The 20,629-nt window shown below is 42.8% G+C and overlaps 1 protein-coding gene across 2 annotated transcripts in view; it reads right to left on the reverse strand.

Moving 5' to 3' along the window:
* Nucleotides 1-16,791, reverse strand: part of FEZ2 (fasciculation and elongation protein zeta 2) — a 38,121-nt gene extending 21,330 nt beyond the window's left edge. For both annotated transcript variants that reach the window (XM_028515761.2, XM_028515760.2), the window contains exons 1-5: nucleotides 16,501-16,791; nucleotides 12,341-12,449; nucleotides 5,124-5,240; nucleotides 3,108-3,249; nucleotides 1,822-2,090 (exon numbers count right to left, since the gene is read on the reverse strand). In XM_028515761.2, coding sequence (XP_028371562.1) covers nucleotides 1,822-2,090; nucleotides 3,108-3,249; nucleotides 5,124-5,240; nucleotides 12,341-12,449; nucleotides 16,501-16,754 — 891 coding nt within the window. In that variant the 5' untranslated portion in view covers nucleotides 16,755-16,791. The remainder of the gene's footprint in view (nucleotides 1-1,821; nucleotides 2,091-3,107; nucleotides 3,250-5,123; nucleotides 5,241-12,340; nucleotides 12,450-16,500) is intronic.
* Nucleotides 16,792-20,629: the final 3,838 nt, after the last annotated feature.

Consider the following 20,629-nt stretch of genomic DNA (forward strand, 5'->3'; position numbering starts at 1 on the left):
TTAACAGTTTTGACACAAATATGCCAGGGTTCAAGAGGCAACCTTCACAAGTCCAAATATTGTAAAAAATATATATATATACAGTTATTATGAGTCTATTTCAAGACTAATAAAGGTTCAAATGAGACCTACATGCTGCCTTGCCATTTCTCGATACAAATGCCATGTAAAATGACACAATGAATCCACTCTCTTTTTATGTGGGAGTTACAAAGAAAAGCCTTTAAACTTCTTTAGGGATAAATTTATTTTCTGAAGCCAAGTGTTAACACCAATAAATGGAGGATTTACATGTAATCCCTAAACACAGACAGGCAGAAATCACCAACCACACTATCTATGACTTTTTAAGGAGGCATTTTATTTAATCACACTTGTATAGCTGGGCAATCTAAAGGGTACAACTTTTAAAAATAAGATATAAAATACTATCCCTAATATTTTTAAAGCAAACTTTCCAAGATTATATATTCAAATAAATGTTTTGGGGGTTTTTAAGTGTCTTTTTTTCCAGAGTAGTCACTAGAATTGACTAAACACCTGTTTATCAATACTGCCACTTCTTGAAAGGATTTTGTACCACATATCTGAGAACTTTTTCAAAGTTCATTTATAAGCTACATCCTTTATATGTGCCATAGACATTGTACACAAGAAAACACCCATCTACTCATGGGCCAAGCACAGCACGACGAACAGGCTGTGAATGGTGAGATTCTTTTTGTTTGTGTCCACTGCTCGCCAGTTACCCAGCAAACCAGACGGCATCCTCCGTCCTGGATGCCATCAGCCTGTGGTCAGTGAGATCTATTTCTCTGATAAGTTTTCTTTAGAAACAACAAACCAAAACTTAAAGAAAGAATGTTTATTATTGCAAATCGCTACAGCCAGTCTGTGGTGATCTGCATTGCCACCTTACCAACACCATAAACTATGAAAAGTGTATATGCCCTTCAGAAAAATGGATCTCTCTGTCTGATCATTATACTCTAAAAATAAAACATTCTTTCATACAAACAAAATGAAGGTGACAATATACAAGGTCTCAGCTGATCAAAGCAAAAGGAAAGACCGTAAGATCCATAAGGAAATGCATCTCATAATTAACAGTTAATGTTTGTGATAAATTTTAATCAAGTAAAAATAATAGGACCACTTAAGAAAAATGAAGGAGCAGAAAACAAAAAACTTTGTATGAGTAAAAGGCTCAACTGTTCTAAACCTGCTTTCAGCAGCCAGGAATATTTCGGTCTGCCAGGTACTCAGCCAGATGGCTGGTGTCGCGTATCTGCCCCCTACATCGTCATGTTCCACCTTGACTGGTAAATCAGGACACTGTTTACAGAGCAGTCTGTGCTTTTAGGCTCAGCACAGTTCAGCTACCTCTCAATGTGGCCCTTTTAATTTTTTATTCTACAACTCGTGAGAGATAAGCAGAAATAAGAAAAATAATACCCTTCATAAGCCAAACATAAATAAGCACTAATAACATTTTGACGTATTAAAATGGTCACTTCTAAAGCTTTTTCCTTTAAGACATCCCCCTTGATTTTTCTGCCTCTTCCTTCTACTTACTGCCCTCCTAAACACTTCGGTACCGAATTACCCCGATAACCACGGTGCCGCCACCACAAACACTCCTCTCTGAAGGATCTGAGCACGGTGGTATTCTTGAACAGAATCCCTTGAGCACCCTGCTGAGCAGTACCCCACCCCACTTGGCCTGCACATGGAGGCCAGCCCACCGCTCCTGGCTGGAGTGCTGGGATTACCATGGAAACCGTCTCCACTGGGCCATGCCTCCTGCAAATCATCACTTACTGTGCCCGGCATATGACTTCTCTCGCTCTTCCCATTCTGAGAGCTGCCATTCTTGAGTTTCTTTTTTTTTTTGGCTGTTTCTTTGTGCTCTTTCTGTTTGTTTTGCACTTCGATGAGAACAGAAATAAAGCTGTTTTTCACTTCCTTTTCAAACTCTAGTTCATCTCGCAAGGCCAACTGCTGCACCAGCTCTTCAGAGTATTCCTTAATGGCAGTCTCAATTTCTTCCAGGAGTTCATTTAATTCAGATACTGAGAGCCTTTTTACTCCTGTGACCGAAAGCAAAGCACAGCAGACAATAAGACAACATGTTTCAAGGAAGGATAAGAGGGTGTTTCAAGCTACAGAGCAAAACCATATTCTAGGCAATTAACTTGTTTGTGATCTCAGAATCCTAAAACTTCTGGTGGGCAGGTCTAAGTGGGGCTGGGTGGGCACAGTTACTTCTCAAATTGCTGAGAAGTATAACAATTTTTTTATTTGTCTAAAGCAATCATCCCATAAACTATACTTCAGTCAAGACTTTAAAAATTACACAAAGGAAAACCCAAACATGGGGAAGAGCAGACAGCACAGCAACCACCTGCGGACAAGAAATCACACGCAGTGTAACAGAGTTCTGGCGCAAATCTGGAGAGAGAAGTCCCCTCGAAAGAACTAAACTAAATGCATGTTTAACCACAGAGCCCGAAGCGTGAGTTTTAAGACGGTGAGGATGAAGGGGAAGAATATGCACTGAAACCCCAGTTCGGTTTTTCTCACCATTCCCTCAGGTGAGAGGCCGGACGTCGCCGAATTCCTCTTCCCCGTACCTCAGAAAGCGACTGTTTGGGAGGAGGGTCTTCAAAGACAGAACTGAGTCGAAATGGGGTCATGAGGGTGGGCCCTGACCCAATGTGACCGATGGCCCTTACAGAATGAGATCAGGGCCCAGACGCACACGGAGGAAAGTCCACGTGAGGACAGACAGAAGACGGCCGTCTGCGAGCCAAGGAGAGAGGCCTCAGCAGAAACCAGCCCTGCCGAACCCTTGACCCCAGACTTCCAGCCTCCTGTTTAAGCCGCCCAGCCATTGGCACTTGGTTACAGCAGCCCGAGCTGACACAGGATTCAGAGGCAAATGTGACACCGTCCCTGACCAAAACATGTCCCGAGTGTTACTGGATGGTGGGGAAAGGCATTCGACCCAGCCAGTGAGGATCCAAGACTTCTGGTGGCAGGCACATTGTTACGTTTAAAATATACAAAAAAGCACAAAGAGCACTGATTTAAGTAAGGTTTCTTACTCTCTTCATAACTGCTTGTACTAGACCTCTTAAGAGTTTGAATTTCCTGGGAAAGCATCGAAAGTCGATCTGACTGTGTGGGCGTTTCATCATCATCCAGGTCAGGCGATTCCTGCATCATTTCTTCAATTTCTTCAATGACCTTCCAAAACATACACACCACTGTTAATCACATGCACGTGGAAAACGGCCCCTCTGGGACACAGCACTCAGGAGGCAGCCAGAGAAGAATCACACCGGATTCTCCATTAATCAACAGTGTGCGGAGTGCACGCTCTGAATGATCAAATCTCGACTGTAAGAGGAAACACAGTTTATCCAAAAGAATTTACAATATACTAAATACAAACTTAAATAGATGTGATTCAATCCAGCCATCGTGATTCAGCAGGCCCTATCAGATCTGGCAACTCTGAGCAACGGTGCTATAAACACGCATGTAATCTACTTCAGACGCGCCAGAAGCAGACCATTGTTACAGTTACACAGACGTAAAGGACAGAAAATGTATACCCAAGCAAGTGCTCAGTGTGAAGTCATTTAGTCAAACTGACATAAAATTTAGAAAACACAATAATACAAAAAGTCACATATAAAGCAAGAAATTACCTCAATGGCAGCAAAATTCTCTTTTAACAGCAGAAAAAATTTTTCATATATTAATTCAATGGAAGATGAAGGGCTATTCAAAAATTACTCAAAATATGGAAGCTTAAAAAAAGCTGTACGAAAGCAGGAAAATTTCAGAAATACATGTGCCTTCATTTAAACAATGATCTACTGTCATATGCAATGTTGCTCAAGTTTTACAATAGCATCTTGTCCTGGTCCAGATTTCGAAAGTTGAGAAGGATATAGACCTCAGAGGAAATTTAAGGAAAACCAGAAAAATTCCAGTAGTTAGAAAAAACAGACCTTAGTTAAAAAAAAACTATTAGAAAAAATACAATGTGAATCAGCAAGCATAACATGTAACACTTACAATGAGGAGAAACAAAAGTAAACCTGAAGGAGATAGGGATTATGTCAACTAGTAATAAGATTTTCCAAAACTAGGCACTAAAGAACAGTAAAATGAGGCACCTGATACAGGCCACACAATTGTATCTCTAAGTCTTAAAAGCAGGGATATCTCCTGGCATTCAGGCCATTTACTGGGGAGACAATGATTTCTCAGGGTCACACATTTCCCTGGAACATCTCGCTCACCCCCACTCAGCCTCCTAAGCTCTTGTCCTGCTTTGTAAGCACCTCCCTTTTCCCAGGCCTAGAGCAATCTAACTTCGAGTATAACTAAGGAGCATCAAAATGACACATTTCAAAATGTACCCCTCCCAACCTGACCACAATATATCTCTTTACTGACCTTATTTTCCAGCCTAAAAATATAGTGCGGCAGACGTCACAGGCCAAGCAGCCGTGAACGTTTTATTTCAGGAAGCAGTTCTTGCATCACATTTGGACAACACAGCAGAAGTGGGAAGAGCATTCAGAAAATGAGAAAGCTGACTCAACTGGCTTTGCATGAACACAGGGTTGGCATTATCAGAGCATTCCACAGGAATAATGCTCACTTCTTCCTCCAGGACACAGTATGTACACCCAATAAGCACTAATGATTTTCGCATAGGTTTGAGAGAAACTGGGTAATTTCTACACACACATAGTACAGAGGGCCCATGTCTGGCTAAATCTAAAGAACTAATAAAAATCACAATTTTTTTTCTGACTTCCCTGTAAGTAACACTCCCTAAGTACCTGGTTGTACTGTTCTAACAATGCTGATCATGGACACTGTCTATACTGGAAAATCTGTCCAGCTAGCACAATCCCACCTGCTTCAGGTGACATCCTTTCTTCCCCTCTCTGGGCAGGAGCCAACTGGGGAGCCTACATAAGCAGGAAGTACTGGAAAGACAAGTGAACTCCCACAACCCACCACTTGTTACCACAGTAAGAAATCATTTTTCAGCCCAAGTTCCCTTTTCCTTCAGTTCATGGGATTCTCCCTTGTACCTGATCTGCAGTGAAGAGGGGCTCCTCATTCACACAGGAGACGATGATTGAGTGCATGTCCAGCTGTTCTCTCAACTCCTCCTCGTCTGATGTATCGAAGAGCAAGCTGTCACTTACCTAAAAACAAAATAACCCACTATTACAAGCAGGACCTTCTGATCGCAATAAAGTCAAAGTGTCTTTGGGGAAAGCATCGGCTGAGCACTCTCCTCCAGCGAGAGAGGTTATCACAGTTGCTCTGTAAAGCACTTTACATAGTCACCTCCAACAGACACGAGAGGAATGCACAGGGTCTGGCATAGCCCCTTTCTAATACGTTGGTAATTTATACCAAATCTTTTATCATCAGCATGTAATTCTGCAACATAACAATATCACACTCAAGCACACCATATGACATTTTAGCTGAAATGTTCAAATTGCTGTCCATCTCATGTGAGACAGTCACATACCCTGCCAACTAGACTCAATGGCATTACCTCTGCCGGACCCTGCAGAATAAATACGACATTGCTAAGGGGCTGCGAGCATCTCCTACAGACACACACTTAGCTGTTTTCTCCACGGGAAGGGTGCTAAGAAGCTGACTGATAAGCATGAAAATACAGGGATAGGGTGTTAGGAAGTTGCAGGGAATTAAAGCAAATGGGGGGAGAGGTAATGGGCAGGGTAGGTGGCAAATGTCATGTAGTTAACAATCTAGTAGTAAGACTGGTATATATTAACATTCCACAGAAAACATAAAGTTAGTTATTTGCAAACTAACTTCTAACAGTTGGAGTAAAACAGACGTAATGACCTCCCTGGCGGACAGGAACATGAGGGTCACACTTAGCCCTTTCAGTGGAACATTTCTTCCAAAAAATAGTCTGTGTTGCAAAATATGTTCAAACCTAATTGTGTTGCAGATTTTCCAGAGCTCCATCTTCCACACTGCTCTGTGCCCCGGGAGGCTGACCTTTATGGACTACATCAGAGGATGCCCTGACTTCCAGCTTCCAGCTAGGTTCAACACCGCTGGTAGACACTGGCAGGAGGCTGGAAGGGGGGAAGGTGAGGGCTGGGCATGTATTCCGCCGCCTCCCTTGCTGCCAAGACTGCCAAAGGCTGCAGCTGCTGGCAAGTAGCCCTCTCCCCTACAGCTGCTCTCGCTGGGTTCTGGTGACTTCTTCCCTCCTTTCACTCTTTATGTCAAGTGCCACTAGTACTGCTTGCTACTGCCAGCCTCAGGGTATCACACCAGGCCTTGGTGGTGTCCCCTAAATCTGCCCACACCAATATAAACAGCCCCCTTAATAATGACTTCGAGTTTAGTGCTAGTACTCATTGTAAAAACCTTACCTGGGAAACTCAGCAGGTTAAAATGCACCGCACAAGAGGTAATGTGACATGACTATTCAGACGATGAAAGAACCATAATTAGAACTCAGTGCCTCGGGAAGGGGCAGCACACACTGAGTTCCCAAAGGACAGGCGGGCAGCAATGAGCTGTGTAAGACGTAACCATGTATTTCTACGACATAGCGAGTAATCTGAAAAACTGTATTTGACCTGGGAAAGTATTTTATTTATCAACACAGAGGATATACATAAAATTGAGGACACAACTGAATACTGTAGGTCCCTACATCCACCTACAGGATTGTGGGAAGTTTCACAGTGAGCACAGCCCACAGAGGAGGAAGCAGGGCGAGACAGGTGAAGGAACACGGGTGTGCTGCCTTTCGTGACCTCAGGTTGGGGGAGGGGCCAAGCCGGCACTCCAGAATCTACCGGCTCCTGCCCACTGCACCTCCATGCTGTACCACAGTGATGGTGGGTGCATCTCCCCATTCTATTTCTTAGTGCACCACCAGCCTAGGAGGGCCTGGCCACGGCCTTCCGCACACCATCATGAAATTTCTGAACACTGTGCGAGAAAAGGAACCTAAAATCTTCCAGAGAGAAAAAGCCTATCACATTAAAAGCATCAGGAATCAAAATGTCGCTTGCATTTTCAACAGCAACAACAGAAGGTAGAAAACAATCAATATATTGGTAATTTCCTCATTTCAATTAGTTCCACCCTAGAATCCTAGCTAAACTAACGACTCGGTGGGGACTTAGAATAAAGACATTTTCAGACATTCAAGTTCTCAACAAATTTACCTCTCACGTGCCCTTCTCCGAAAGCTACTGCAGGGTATGTTCCATTAAAACTGGGAAGGAAACCAAAAAGAAGATGTGGGATCTAGCATGTGGAAGAGGTGAGGGGAATCCTCGTAACGACAGTGAAGATCCCAGAATGACGCTGTGAGCCAAACCGAAGAGCGACTGTGCAGGTGAGAACCGCTAACCGCAGAAGGCAGAAGGTGCCGCCAGGACAAAGAGCGAGCGCAGGGAGAGGCTGACAGGTCATCCAGTGCACTTCAATCTCTAAAATGAGTCTTACGGCTCTGTTGAGACTGAATTAGTGATCCAACAATAACCGGGTCACAAAAGGAAATCATTATTACCATAAGAAAAAGTTACAAGTGAAAATTTAAATGTAGTAAAATGGGTCAACTGTGAATATTTAAATAGTCAATGTAAGTGGTGAAGATTAAGTTAACCAGATATTTTGATATGATTATATTGGAAAGATAGGGGAAGGGGACGTTCTTGTGAGGGCTACGGAGTTGGGGTTGGAGGGAGGGCTATGAGAGAGCTAAACCTTCATCCTCTGGGTAGAATAAGTGGATAAAGTCTAGAATTAAAAAATAAAATCCTATAAAATGATATGCATATGTTACCTGTTGCAGAAATAGGTGAAGCAGGTGAAAGTGGTTGCCTCTGATGAGCAGAAACCAAAGAGGGGATAAGCAGGGCAAGGCTTCTTTTTCATGGTAAGTCCTACAGTTCTACTATACTTTTTCAACTAGGGCAGCTCTGCTTTTAATAAGAAAGGAGAAAGGTCAAGAGATTAGGCTCTTGATGGGAGAGGACACTTGATTTCAACACTGAAGAAGTGGAGAAGAAAAATCCCACAATATGACCATAATGGGGTACGGATGATGTGGAATAGACCACACATTAACTTCACTGATCCTGAAATTTCAATACCATCCATCACTCTTCTGTGTTGCAACTTGAAGACCACAGTTTTGCTTAATTTTTCCCCCATAGACAAGTTGTACCTTATAGACAAACAAAAGCTTTAATTTGAAAATTATTCCTAAGGAAGATGTTATTATCTTCTTGCCATTTCTACTCTTAAAGATATAAAGGTGCATCAACAAAGCTAAAGTCCTTGAAGAAAAGCCCACGGTAGGGGGAAGGAGATGACACAGGACATGTCCCTAAGGCAAAGGACTGAGAAGCATTCTATACATCAGCATGATCAACAAAGGCCCTGGATTGGGAAGCAGTTTACAGCTATTGTCAAAACACATGAGTGATACCAGTAAGCCGTAAGAATAAATTTCCATGACAACAGAATAATGATCCCAGATCTTCATTCCAGGGAGGGAGCCAAGGCCATTCCATACGGACAGGGCATATGTTAAGGGCTGGAATCCCTTTCAGGCTTTGAAAACTAACCTTGCCTGTCATGGGTATCATTATTCACCCTCCCATTCGGCATCAATGCGCCTTCTCTTTGCCAAGCATTCCAAACACCACTCCTTCCTGTGCCAGGGTCAGACACGGAGTTGGTGAGGCTGTCTCCCTCCGTGAAAACAGAACTGCCTCACATGGAAAAAAACGTGCCCGTGGAAAAATCTGGACTGCACTAGATGCCTTAAAGACCCATCAAATTTCTTCTCCGGTTGCCAAGATAATTTCCTACAGGCCTCGTTTTACATTCGGGATAATCCGAAGAATGCTTCCAGAAGGTAAACAAACACTCGTGACTGCACGCCAGGCACAGTGGTAGTTACTAAAGGGACAGATACAAAAATACGTACCAGGAGGTCGCAATCCAATGACAGACCCAGAAACACATGATTAATAAGAGAACACAGCAGTGATCTGAGACACGGACAGAGGGCTGTGGGGACTGGCACCCAGGAGGCAATGGGGCTAAATCCTATGGAACATACAAATTCAGTCAGGTTTTCACACCTAGTGTAACAGACTCCCACGGAGAGAAGCACATTTTTCCTTCCCTGCAAGGATTTAGGCCACGGCTAAATTACCATCTGTCAGACAGGCTGTAGATGGGGATTCCCCCCAAGTGAGAGGTTGGATTAAGTGTCCTTTAATGTCCCTTCCAACTCTAGAATTGTATAATTCCATGAGATCAGCAAACGCTAAACCAGTAATAGGAAGCTTCAAAGAGGAAGGGAAACTTGAACGAAGTCCAAAATGATAGCTAGGATCTCAGTAAACAAAAGACAGAGGATAAGATATTTTGTTGCATTCCTTTTCATCACACGTATGTCAGCTCAGTCTGCAAAACAGCTTAATGGGGTTAATAATTAGAACAAACAGTGCAAATTCTGTATCTACTAGACTACTGGGAAATACAGTCAGAATTCTGTATTTTACTAGAAAATAATGAGGCCATTCTTTTCTGAATCACATATTTAAGAAAATCATGTTCACAAAACATTAACAATGTTATTTAAAATACTAACAGGCCTACTGCATTAAACTCCCAGTAATTATGCAAATACACTAATGAAATATAGAGCATGCCAAAAGATCTGGCATGGGCTTACACTGTTATTTGATAAGGAACTCACAACAGTCAGGCCCTGAAACTGACATAATTTGGCTACGATCCTCATCAGCTTTAAACAGCAGTGCAATTTTCCACTTAAAGCAATTCTCTTCCCTGTTCTGTCCCCCTTGCCACCCCATCACTTGTGCTCATTTTCCTTACTCAAGGCATCTTCACTTTACAACACCAAAGCAGCCTCAGTTGGCCAAGAATACATTTAAAAGCCAAGAACTGAAATGTCTTTTTAAAGTTCCCCAATATTCACACTAATACAGTCTATAGGCAACATGCTGTATCCAGCAAGTCATTAAATGCATCAAAAAGTAAACTCGGCTGATATTCCAGTACCCTCAACGCAGGCACATGCCACGTAACAACATTTGGGTCAACAACTAACCGCACACACCACAGTGGTCCCCGAAGATTATAATGCAGCTGGAAAACTCCTACTGCCTAGTGACACCTAGCGCACTGCATAGTACTCAGGTGGTTGCAGTGGCGTAAACAAACCTACTGTGCTGCCAGTCATATAAAAGTACAGTGCGTACAATTATGCACAGTATGTAATACCTGATTATGATAACAAACAATGAGGATACTAGCTTATGTTTTTACTATAGCATACTTTTTATCATTATTTTAGAGTACCTCCCTTCTATCTATAAATGTTTGCTGTAAATCAATCTGTGTGCCATTGTTGGGAGCCCCCCAAGGCTAAGGCTGAGAGACCTTGGGACCCTAAGCCACTGAGGAGACAAAGCTTATCTCCCTGGCAGGGGCACCGCCTCTGCCCCTTTACTTCACCCTGCCTGGCCCCCAATGGATGACCAGTTAGCCAATGATGGGTAAGATTCCTCAAAGGAGGGGCGACCTAAGACAGACATGGTCATGAGGAGGTCATCAGGGAAGGACTTGGGGGGCTACGGAAAAAAGGGGTGATGGACCCTCGCCCCTCAGCTTTGACACAGCCTGAGTCTCCATTCTGTCTGCAAGAAGTCTCCTCATCTCTTGGTTGCCTTACTTCCCCTGCCTGACTTAATCCTAAAACAATGCCACAGGTGGGGATGGCCATGTGCTGGAAAGGACAGGTTCCCTGGGGTGATCAGGCCTAAGAAAGAAGGCATAAAATCATGTGAAACCTGTTTTGCTGATACCCTCAATTTAAATGATAAGAGTCCAATATGAAATGAGTTTGTTTCCCCAAAGTTTTATGGCCCTTTAGCTATCTGACCGTGACTCAGAATAAGCCCTCATAGTTCTTTGAATGTATATTGTTTGATCATTACTGCCTGACAATGATTGATGAGCTTTATTTATACGCCCTGTATTCCTATGAAAATGAACCCAATAAAAGCCCATTGAGGAACAAGCTCCTGGCCCTTCTTCTTTGAGACAGTGGCCACCTTTCCTCCCCAAGCAGATAGTGTCTTGGTAGACTTGTTCTCATCCTCACACGTGGCGGGTGGGGGAGAGGGGGCCTGTGGGCGGAGCCCCCCCATGCCATGTTTTACCTTGTATGTCTCATATTTACTGTGTGTCTTGATTGCCTCGCGTTCTCTTGCACTTGATTTAATCTTGTGTTGTTTTGTAAACGTGCTATATAGGCTTGTAGCCTAGGAGTAACAAATAGGGTACGCTACACAGCCTAGGTGTGCAGTGGACTACACCACCTAGGTTTGTGTGAGTATGCTCTACAATGTTCACATGACAAGGAAATCACTAAAACACATTTCTGAGAACATACCCCCATTGCTAAGCAGCACATGATTGCACTCAGCGTGGCAAAAATAACGCCCCTCTTTTATTACGTAAAAATTTTTTATCGCAAAATCATCAGCATGTGATTCTGTAATGTAACAATACCATACTCAAGCACACATGACATTTTAGGTGAAATGTTCAAATTGCTGTCCATCTTGTGCGAGACATTCATGTACCCTACCGACCACACTCAATGGCGTTACTTCTGCCATACCCTGTATATTAAAGTAAAGGCTAGGATTCTCACTGAGTGTTCTTGACATATCAAAATTGTGTTACTTAAGATGGGAAAGAAAATGCTGGTCATTGATGCTCATACACAGGTGATGAAAATTTAGCTAAACGTAAAAAAGCGAGTGTGTGCTAGGGAAGGATTGGAGGAATGTGCTAGAAAATGGACCATAGCAAGTAATAGAGGGCCAGCCCAACTGCTGCAAGCCTGGAAGTAAGAGGCAACTCATGAATTTTGGTTTATCAGAAATGCTCCTTTTTAGCCCTGGCTGGTGTAGCTCAGTGGATTGAGCGCAGGCTGCGAACCAAAGTGTTACAGGTTCGATTCCCAGTCAGGGCACATGCCTGGGTTGCAGGTCACGGCCCCCAGCAACCGCACATTGATGTTTCTCTGTTTCTTTCTCTCTCTCTCTCTCTCTCTCTCTCTCATCTCCCTCTCTTCCCTCTCTAAAAATAAATAAATAAAATCTTTTAAAAAATGCTCCTTTTTAGTCCATTATCAGAATCAGTAACTGAGAAACGACTGGTTAGATTCCTAACTTACCTCTTTTTCCGAGAGGTTCAGAGTAAGCAAGTGCAAGGTCCTGGTGTGGGATGACTTCCAGTCCACAGGCATCACATTTCCGTAGTTATCTGTCAGGGCATTCCAAATCCTTCACAAGAAGAAAACTGTAGTCAATGAAAGTTAACGTTCTATCTGTCTTCTACTCAATAAATACCCAGTACTGTAGTGAAAGAAAAACAAAAAATATCAAAGAAAAAAAAAACATCAACAAAGTATCGCCCCCTAAAGAAGACTAAATGAAAATCATAGAATTAGGCCGCCAAGAAGCCCTGTGGGAAGGTGAAGTGAAATGGGAAACTCTTCCAGGTCGACAACTGACCCTTTCCACTGGTACTATGGGCCAGGCACTACTCTAAACAATTTATATATTAACTCATTTAAGTCTCAGAAACAGTATTATGAAGAAGCATTACTATTCTCACTTTACACACAAGGAAACTGAAGCACAGGGAAGTCGAGTCATGTTTCCAGAGCCAACCTAGCAGTAAATGGTACACTGTGCTGTACACTTCATTTTCTTCTACAGGTCCCAACACCTAGACCATTTCACAGAGTAAATCATCTGACTAAAGGTTTGTTATCCTTTTGGGAAAAATGACTCAGTTGTAATGTGAGATCAAGGTTTAACATCTAATTTGTAACATAATGATTAAGGACTGAAACTGACAAAATGAAAGGGGAAAGAAGTTCACATTATAATGCACGCGAGTTGCATTCAATGCAGTTATGCCACCTTATTATCAAACATTCTGATGAGGCAACAGAGCACGTGACTAAAATTCAGGCAACATACCCTCTGGTCTTCATTCTTCCTCAAACAATGAGTCTGTGGTCATGTCTTTTAATCCCTCTGTGTGTTAGCCTCCCTTCTATAAAATGAGAGGCTGGGACAAGAAAAACAGACCATCCCTCCCAGATCTATTATTCTAAGCATTAATTTCAATGAGTTGAATTGAGGAAAGCCCCAAAGCATACCAGATAAGAACAGCAAACGCCAATTTCATGACCAAAATGCAGGTTTAGGTACCAAGGTAATAACCAGCATAATAAAATACAACAATGTATGTAAAAAAAATTGAATTCAAAGATATAAAAGGCATGAAATTTAGTTGAAGTTAAACACTGTACATATAGGCTACTTAACAGCTAGAGGTACACACACACGTCATAAAGAAAAAACACTCTAAATTTTATAATAAGTATCTAATTGTGAATAAGCCATTACATAATTAGGTGGTGTTTATGCTCAAGTGTGTGAGCCATTAGCATACAAAAGCAAGACCACCAGCTTCAAAATAAAGAAGCAACATACTTGGTTTAATGCATTGGGATGTGCTGCTAAAGAGATGAAGCAATGGGACCACACTGCCAAGAACACAAAATCCCATCATGATGCTTGGCTTTGGAACACACACTAGCCTCAGTGAAAATGCAAAACCAAAGGCTCTAGAAAACTGGCTTGTTTACCCAGCAAGTCTCCCATATGCTTGGTGCATTCCTATTCCCCTCTCTGTTGGTATCATAATTTCCTCTAATGCCAACATGCTCAAATTGGAGGCAACCCTTCTGGACTGTTAAATGCGCTGGGTTTAAGGCCCATATATTCCTAGGTAAAAGATTTTCAAATACTGAATTACTGACTACATATCTAATCCTGGTGGGGAATTCAAGTAGGAAATTCTAGCAGGTGACAGCAGTCCAGAGTTTTGGGGACTGCTTGCTTGCCCCTTCTTATATGAGGATGTAATAAAAGGACAAGCGGAGTGGAATACTCCACCTAGAAAAAGTAACTGAGACTGAATTTCATCTTTCAAGAAAGAGAAGGATAATCAATAGTCCCCTATCTCAACAAGGTCAGAAGAGTTCTAGAATTCTCCAGTTAAGACTTGGATTGCCTTCATCCTTATCATAAAGTATTACAAGCAGTCATAAATAACTGGCAAGACAGCTCTTTTCAGAGGTCAAAGTCCCTTCAACATTAAATCCTACACGAGACCCTTCTAAAGTAAAAACTTACCTGCTAAGTACAAGCTCTGTATTTAACCAAAACTAAAACTGGAGCTCAGAGAACTTAAATAAAGTGCCCAAAGGCAAGGCAGTAGCCGAGTGAAAGAATTCTCAGCTCTCTCTGGTGAAAGGGGCAAGAAATGGACCCTAAAGAGCAATGCAGAGATTTATGCAGTAGAACGGGGATAATGAGGGTGGTGGCCAGCCCCAGCCCTGGAAAAGACTGAAGTTTCTTATGCATTCCCGAATCAAGTCACACATGTTACCAACGCATCTTCTACTAAAAACCATGTTCAGGAGTAACAAAAATTTTAAGTTCTTATATCAACTTAAGATTTAAGCAAAGACTAAAATACACTACTTTCCCAACAGCGCAGGTGAAGCAAAAATAAGGAATTTCAATTACCTGTGTACAAACTACCAAACTGTTTTAAGAAGTTACTCTTGATAAACCCAAACTCATAATAAATATAATTTTAAAATCCAGAATATGTCCTGAGTCTAGTGATTCAGGGTATATAAATATGCATGATATGAATGTGTGTGTGTACACACATACACACACTACTATCTTATTTTGGAAACAGAATTTCCAAAATGTCATATAATGCCACTGAGTACATGCATATCTGTGTGTATAAAATCGCTACATAAATTCTTCCCTCTCCACCTGAACACTGCACAGAGGTACCAATTAAAAGATATAGGCTCCAAGCACAGCTGAGCTCAAACTACTGCTAAGCCACTTAGAGGCCCTCATTCCCAACTCCCTCTCCTCAAGCTTCCTGCCTTACTCCTGATAAATTTGCCTCACAGAGGGAAGGAGACCATCAAGCTAGAAGCCCCTTTCTATGCCCATGGATCTTTCTCTGTCTCATGGGATGAGTTTTTCCCTAAACTCTTAACTTCTCCATCCTACCAATGTTCTGACAACCCATCCACACCCATGTCCTCAGTATTTATTCCATTAATTTCACCCTCAGCCTCTCGAGGGGAGCCTCCCCCTGACATTACAATATGCTTAAGTTATTTCACTGTCATGTTGGATTGGGATTTTTTTGGCACCTCCCCCTGACATTACAACATGCTTAAGTTATTTCACTGTCATGTTGGGTTCTTTTTTAAACCACCTTTTGGGGTAATACTGTGGTACATAACCACAACCCTTTTCTAACCAAATTATAATTACAATTCAAAGTGCTTAAATAAAGTGCCCCCAGGAACTCCATCTCCCCCTTTCCCCAACTCTCATAAAGCCCAGTAAATTTCCTATCATTGCACTTAAATAATTCTGTAATAATTACCTGTTTATGCATTGGTCTCCCTACCAGGCTAGGAGATTCCAGCTATTAATAACCAGAGTTCTTAGTTTTTTGCCTCTGTAGAGGCCTGCACTGTACCTCGGCTCTCAGGTGGACCCAATAAATTCCTGTGCCACAGAATGCTGCTTCAACATTGGTACCTCTGCACGTGCTACATCCTCGAACTAGAATACTAAACCTTTCTGCACCTGCCCAGCAAACGTCCACTCACCACTGGGATCCAGTTTTCACACTTCTTTCTCTATCAAGTCTTTCCTGATTCTCCCCCCTCTCCTTCCCACCCATACTTTTAAATCTCCTAAATTTTACATATCTATCCATCAGGGCATTTGTCACACCCAGACAAATATTTGTTTACAAATCTAGCTCCCACCCTAGGTTGCGCCCTTCTTGCAAGGGTCAGTCATCCTAGCATTCCCAGTGCGAAGCAGCCTCCGGCACTTAACGGACACTTAATAACTTGTTAAAAGAATGAACCGCTACACCTGTGCCCGAGGACGTACTGCCTCTGACTACCGGCTCTACAAGGACATTCCTCGTAAATCAAACCACAGTCGACTCAAGGCAGGAGAAAAGGGGGGCAAGGGCGGAGGTTTAAGGATGGGGAGCAAGGGAGCAGGTTTAAATCGCTCAGCACGCCGAGGTCGCTTGCCCCAGGGAGGGAGGCGCGCGAGCAGGGAGGGGCGGGGACTCGGGGGCCCGGGCAGACGGAAGGAGGGCGCGGGGCGGGGCCTGCGGACGGAGGGCGGACGGCGCGAGGGGCAGGGGGAGACTCCCGCCCGCTCCCGGCCCGGCCCGGCCCGCACTCACTCGTCCCCCTGGAGCAGGCTGCCCTCGGTGATGGGCCGCACGGCCGCTCTCGGGGGCTCGGCGCCCAGACCCGAGGGGCGGAAACAGAGGCTCAGCTTCTCCTCCAGGCTGCGGGCCAGCGCCGCAAAGCCGTCGCCTGCTCCTCCGGGCCCTGCCCCGGCCTCGGGGCTCGCGTTACAGTTCTCCTGGTCGTGGAGGGTCCCGGCCGGCTCCTGGAACTCATAGAAATCCTGCCAGTCCCCGTCCGCCGCCATCGCCGCCCGCTGCAGTCGCGCGCCCCGCCCCGCTCCGTCCTCGGGCCCCGCCCTCGGAGCCCTGCCCCGGCCGAGGCCCCGCCCCTCCCGGCGCGGGCGGCTTTGGTGTGTCCTGAGCGGATCAGCCTAGGTCTACCCTTCTCCTGAGTCTCCACGGGATCTTCCAAGGGTCCCATCAGAAAGGAAAACTTCGACTGCGTTGAGTCATTTCCTATAGTGTCTATGATCCCGCAGTAGCTTTCCCTCTTAGCTTTTCTTAATGGGAACCTGGCCTAGATGTGGCTGAAACAAAGGGCTTCTTTAAACTTTTGACCTAACGTCAGATTATTCTCGAAGTCACTTTCCCAGGGTAACCTGCTCCTTTTGCAACTTTCCAACCAGAATAGCAGCCAGAGTCAGTTGGAAATGCTTAAGTGATACCGAAATTCATTCCACAAATGCCTAAGGTCTCCCTCTGGAGCATACAAAAATGAATAATTATGTAAGTTAATATTTGCAAAGCACTTAGAGCAGTGCCTGACAGTAAGTACCCTATCTATACAAGTAATACATAGCGGTTCCTTACAAGGGGCTACAATGTAGTTGTAGTGATAAGACCAAAGGAAACCATTTATACGAAATCAAAAGTAGGTATGATTAGGAGTAGAGAGTTACTGATGATCAACGAGTATACAGTTTCAGTTTTGCAAGATGGGAACAGTTCTGGGGAGAGATGGTGGTGATGGTTGCACAAGAATATGAATGTACGTCAACAATATCAAAAAAGAAACTAGATGTTGGTCTCTAGTGTTGATGATATTGGTCTCATCAGTATCATCAGAAAATAGCAAAATAAATAAAATGTTAAATATGAAAAATATGAATGTACTTAATACCCCTGAGCTGTATACTTGAAATGGTTTAAGATGGTAATTTTATGTGATGTGTATTTTACCATAATAAAGCAACAGTGGGAAAAGTAAGTGTAATCATAAGGCCATGTGAATATGTAAAGACAACGATACCTAGGACTGCTACTGCACAAGGGTCTGCTGCCCGAGCACATAGTGGCCAATACCATGGCGCTGACTTTTGAGGAAACAAAGGAGCTTCATTTGCCAGTCTATGGACATGAAGACAGGAGGTAACGCTGAATCTGTCTTCCTGATCCAGGATTCAGGGTGGGGCTTTGAGGGACAACACCTTTAAGGTTCCCAAGAGTTCCTTGTGGGTGGTGTATCCAAGGCTTCAACTTTGTTTCTGGGTCTTGTTAAACAGGATAGTTTGAACTGATCTATAGTTAAAGGAGTTGGTAGGAGTTACATCTTTGGGCTGTAGTCGTACTCATATGCTTCATTTAGGAAATGGGATGTCATTGGCTCATGAAGGATGAGCTTGTATTTTGAAAAATTAATCTGGAGGTAATAATAGAAAATAAGATTTTTCCCAGAATGCTTTGTTCATGTCTTGGAAACCTATCCTCAAGAAGACATGTTAATACCAAAATTTCCTATTTACTATTGTCAATGACTCATTCCACGTTAAACAAAATATATCTGTGACTGAGCCTAAGAAACTGTTGATGATTTCTTTAAAGGCAACATTGTTGAAAGGAGCAGATGTTGGGCTCCACTTGGCAGGGAGTTGCCATGTGCAGTGATGTAACAAGGCATTGGGTTGGCCAAAAAGTTCATTTTGCTTTTTTCATAAGATATTCCAGTACTGCTTCGTTGCCTTTCATTTCATTAGAAACAATTTTGTTAGATTCTGTTGTGACGGCTGTCATATCAGTGTGCATTCAAAAAAAGTTACCAACATTAGTAAATTCTTGTGTAGCCATTTTAATAGTGAAGATGGCAGAAAATATGCAACATTTTGAGCATTTTATGCTCGTTATTTCAAGAAAGGTAAAAACACAACTGAAATGCAAAAAAAAAAAAAAGATTTGTGCAGCATATGGAGAAGGTGCTGTAACTGACCAAATGTGTAAAAAGTGGTTTGTGAAGTTTCTTGGTACTATTGACATTTTGGCCAAATAATTCTTTGCTGTGGGGCTGTCTTATGCATTGGAAGATGCTTAGCAGCACCCCTGGCCTCTACCCACTAGAAGCCAGTAGTGGCAGTAGCTGACAAACTCAAAATATCCAAATCAATAAAGTTATTGGTGAAAATGAAAAATGTGTCTTTTATTATATAGGAAAAAAGTAACGGACTTTTTGCCCAAGCCAATGCTTGTAAAGCTCTAGCATCAGAACAGAGCGTTGGTCAAGCTGCACTCACACCCTGGTCCCGACTTCCCTGGAGAAGCGTTTCTGTTGTCATCTTCCGTCTCTCCAGGAAGCTGCTGCCCCTTTCCCAACTCTCGGTGTGTCAGCACAGCGTTCTCTGAGAAGTTCTCAGAATAGCTACCTCCTCCCTTGGTTGTCTGACCAGAGAGATGAACCTCTTGTTACTCCCCAGTGTTTTTCCACCCTGGGTGCTCCCCTAACACACCCAAACATGCCTTCTCCACCCCCGATTTTTCATCTGAAAAGCAATTCTTACTCTGAAACAGAGAACCTAACTGTAGACATTAAATTCTCTAGAAAACAATGTCTTGAGTCCTAAAGTAGCAACTGCTGGTGATTTTTTTTCTTTTTACTGTTAAACTTGGAACTACGTTGGCTTTTGGAAAAATGTCATAAATTGCTATTTTGCTGAGATTTTAAAAAAAAACACCAAATCTTTCGTTCCATCATGAAACTGTGATGGGTGAGGGATATCAACTACTGAAAACCACAGGAGACGAAAGACACCGGTTCTGCAGGATAAAGGAAGCTGGAGAGAAAGTGCAGTTCAGGTGAAGGTGACAAGGTTGCCTCACACTATGAGGTGACGTGATTTGGGTCGGCACATGCATCCGTCATTCCTGCCTCAAAGCTTAGGGCTTTGGTATTTGACAAGTAAGGACACTTTCTCCTTTGCTGAATACTTGGTTTGATGCCAACATATCATTTTTATTTGTCAAGATATTTTTTAATTATTTGTTTTCTCTGCTTTGGTATTCAAGTTTGCTTTGTCACAAGCCTCAACTATCCAGCCCTGTGAACACAATTCACTGAAAATGTTGATAGGGAAAAAATAAGTCAGAATTTTCTTATTTTATATATTTTTAAAGATTTTTATTTATTTATTTATTTTTAGAGAGGGAAGGGAGGGAGAAAAAGAGAGACAGAAATATCAAAGTGTGGTTGCTGGAGGTTATGGCTGGCAACCCAGGCATGTACCCTTGCTGGGAATCAAACCTGCAACACTTTGGTTCGGAGCTGGCGCTCAATCCACTGAGCTATGCCAGCCAGGGCATAAAATAAGTCAGAATTTTCTAAAGCCTCTCGCTCCTGATAAGATTTCACTCCTTCATGCAATAATAACTTTCACTAATGGAATAAAAACAGCCAAAATTTAAGAAGCACCAGAAACCATTTCCTGTGATTACCACCTGAGAAACGTTGTAGGTTACAGAGAAGCCTAAGAGAACTTAGGCTACAACTACTGTTGTAGGTTACTGAAAAGCTCTCTCCAATTCTCCCAGTGAAATGAGTAGAGGAACAATAGCACATGGAAAGATTCTTGCATCTGAACAAAGGAGAGACTGTGATAAGCCTCTATGATTATGAGCAGTGTCCTAGCTATGAGCTTTTTTATAAAAGCTAGTAGCTTTTATAAAAAGGAATGTGTTTCTGTGAATTGTTTTGAAGATCAATTTGTTTCTAATTTTGTTCTACATCTAAAAGTGATATTAAAATAGTCTCCTATAAGCAAAGGGCGACATCAGCTAAAGACTTGGCTTTTAATACTCCTTGAAGCAGCCATTGATTTTATGTGTATTTAATAATAAATGTTAAGTGACCCTGGAA

This window comes from Phyllostomus discolor, chromosome 6 (genome assembly GCF_004126475.2).
Source record: "Phyllostomus discolor isolate MPI-MPIP mPhyDis1 chromosome 6, mPhyDis1.pri.v3, whole genome shotgun sequence".
Taxonomy (NCBI): Eukaryota; Metazoa; Chordata; class Mammalia; order Chiroptera; family Phyllostomidae; genus Phyllostomus; species Phyllostomus discolor.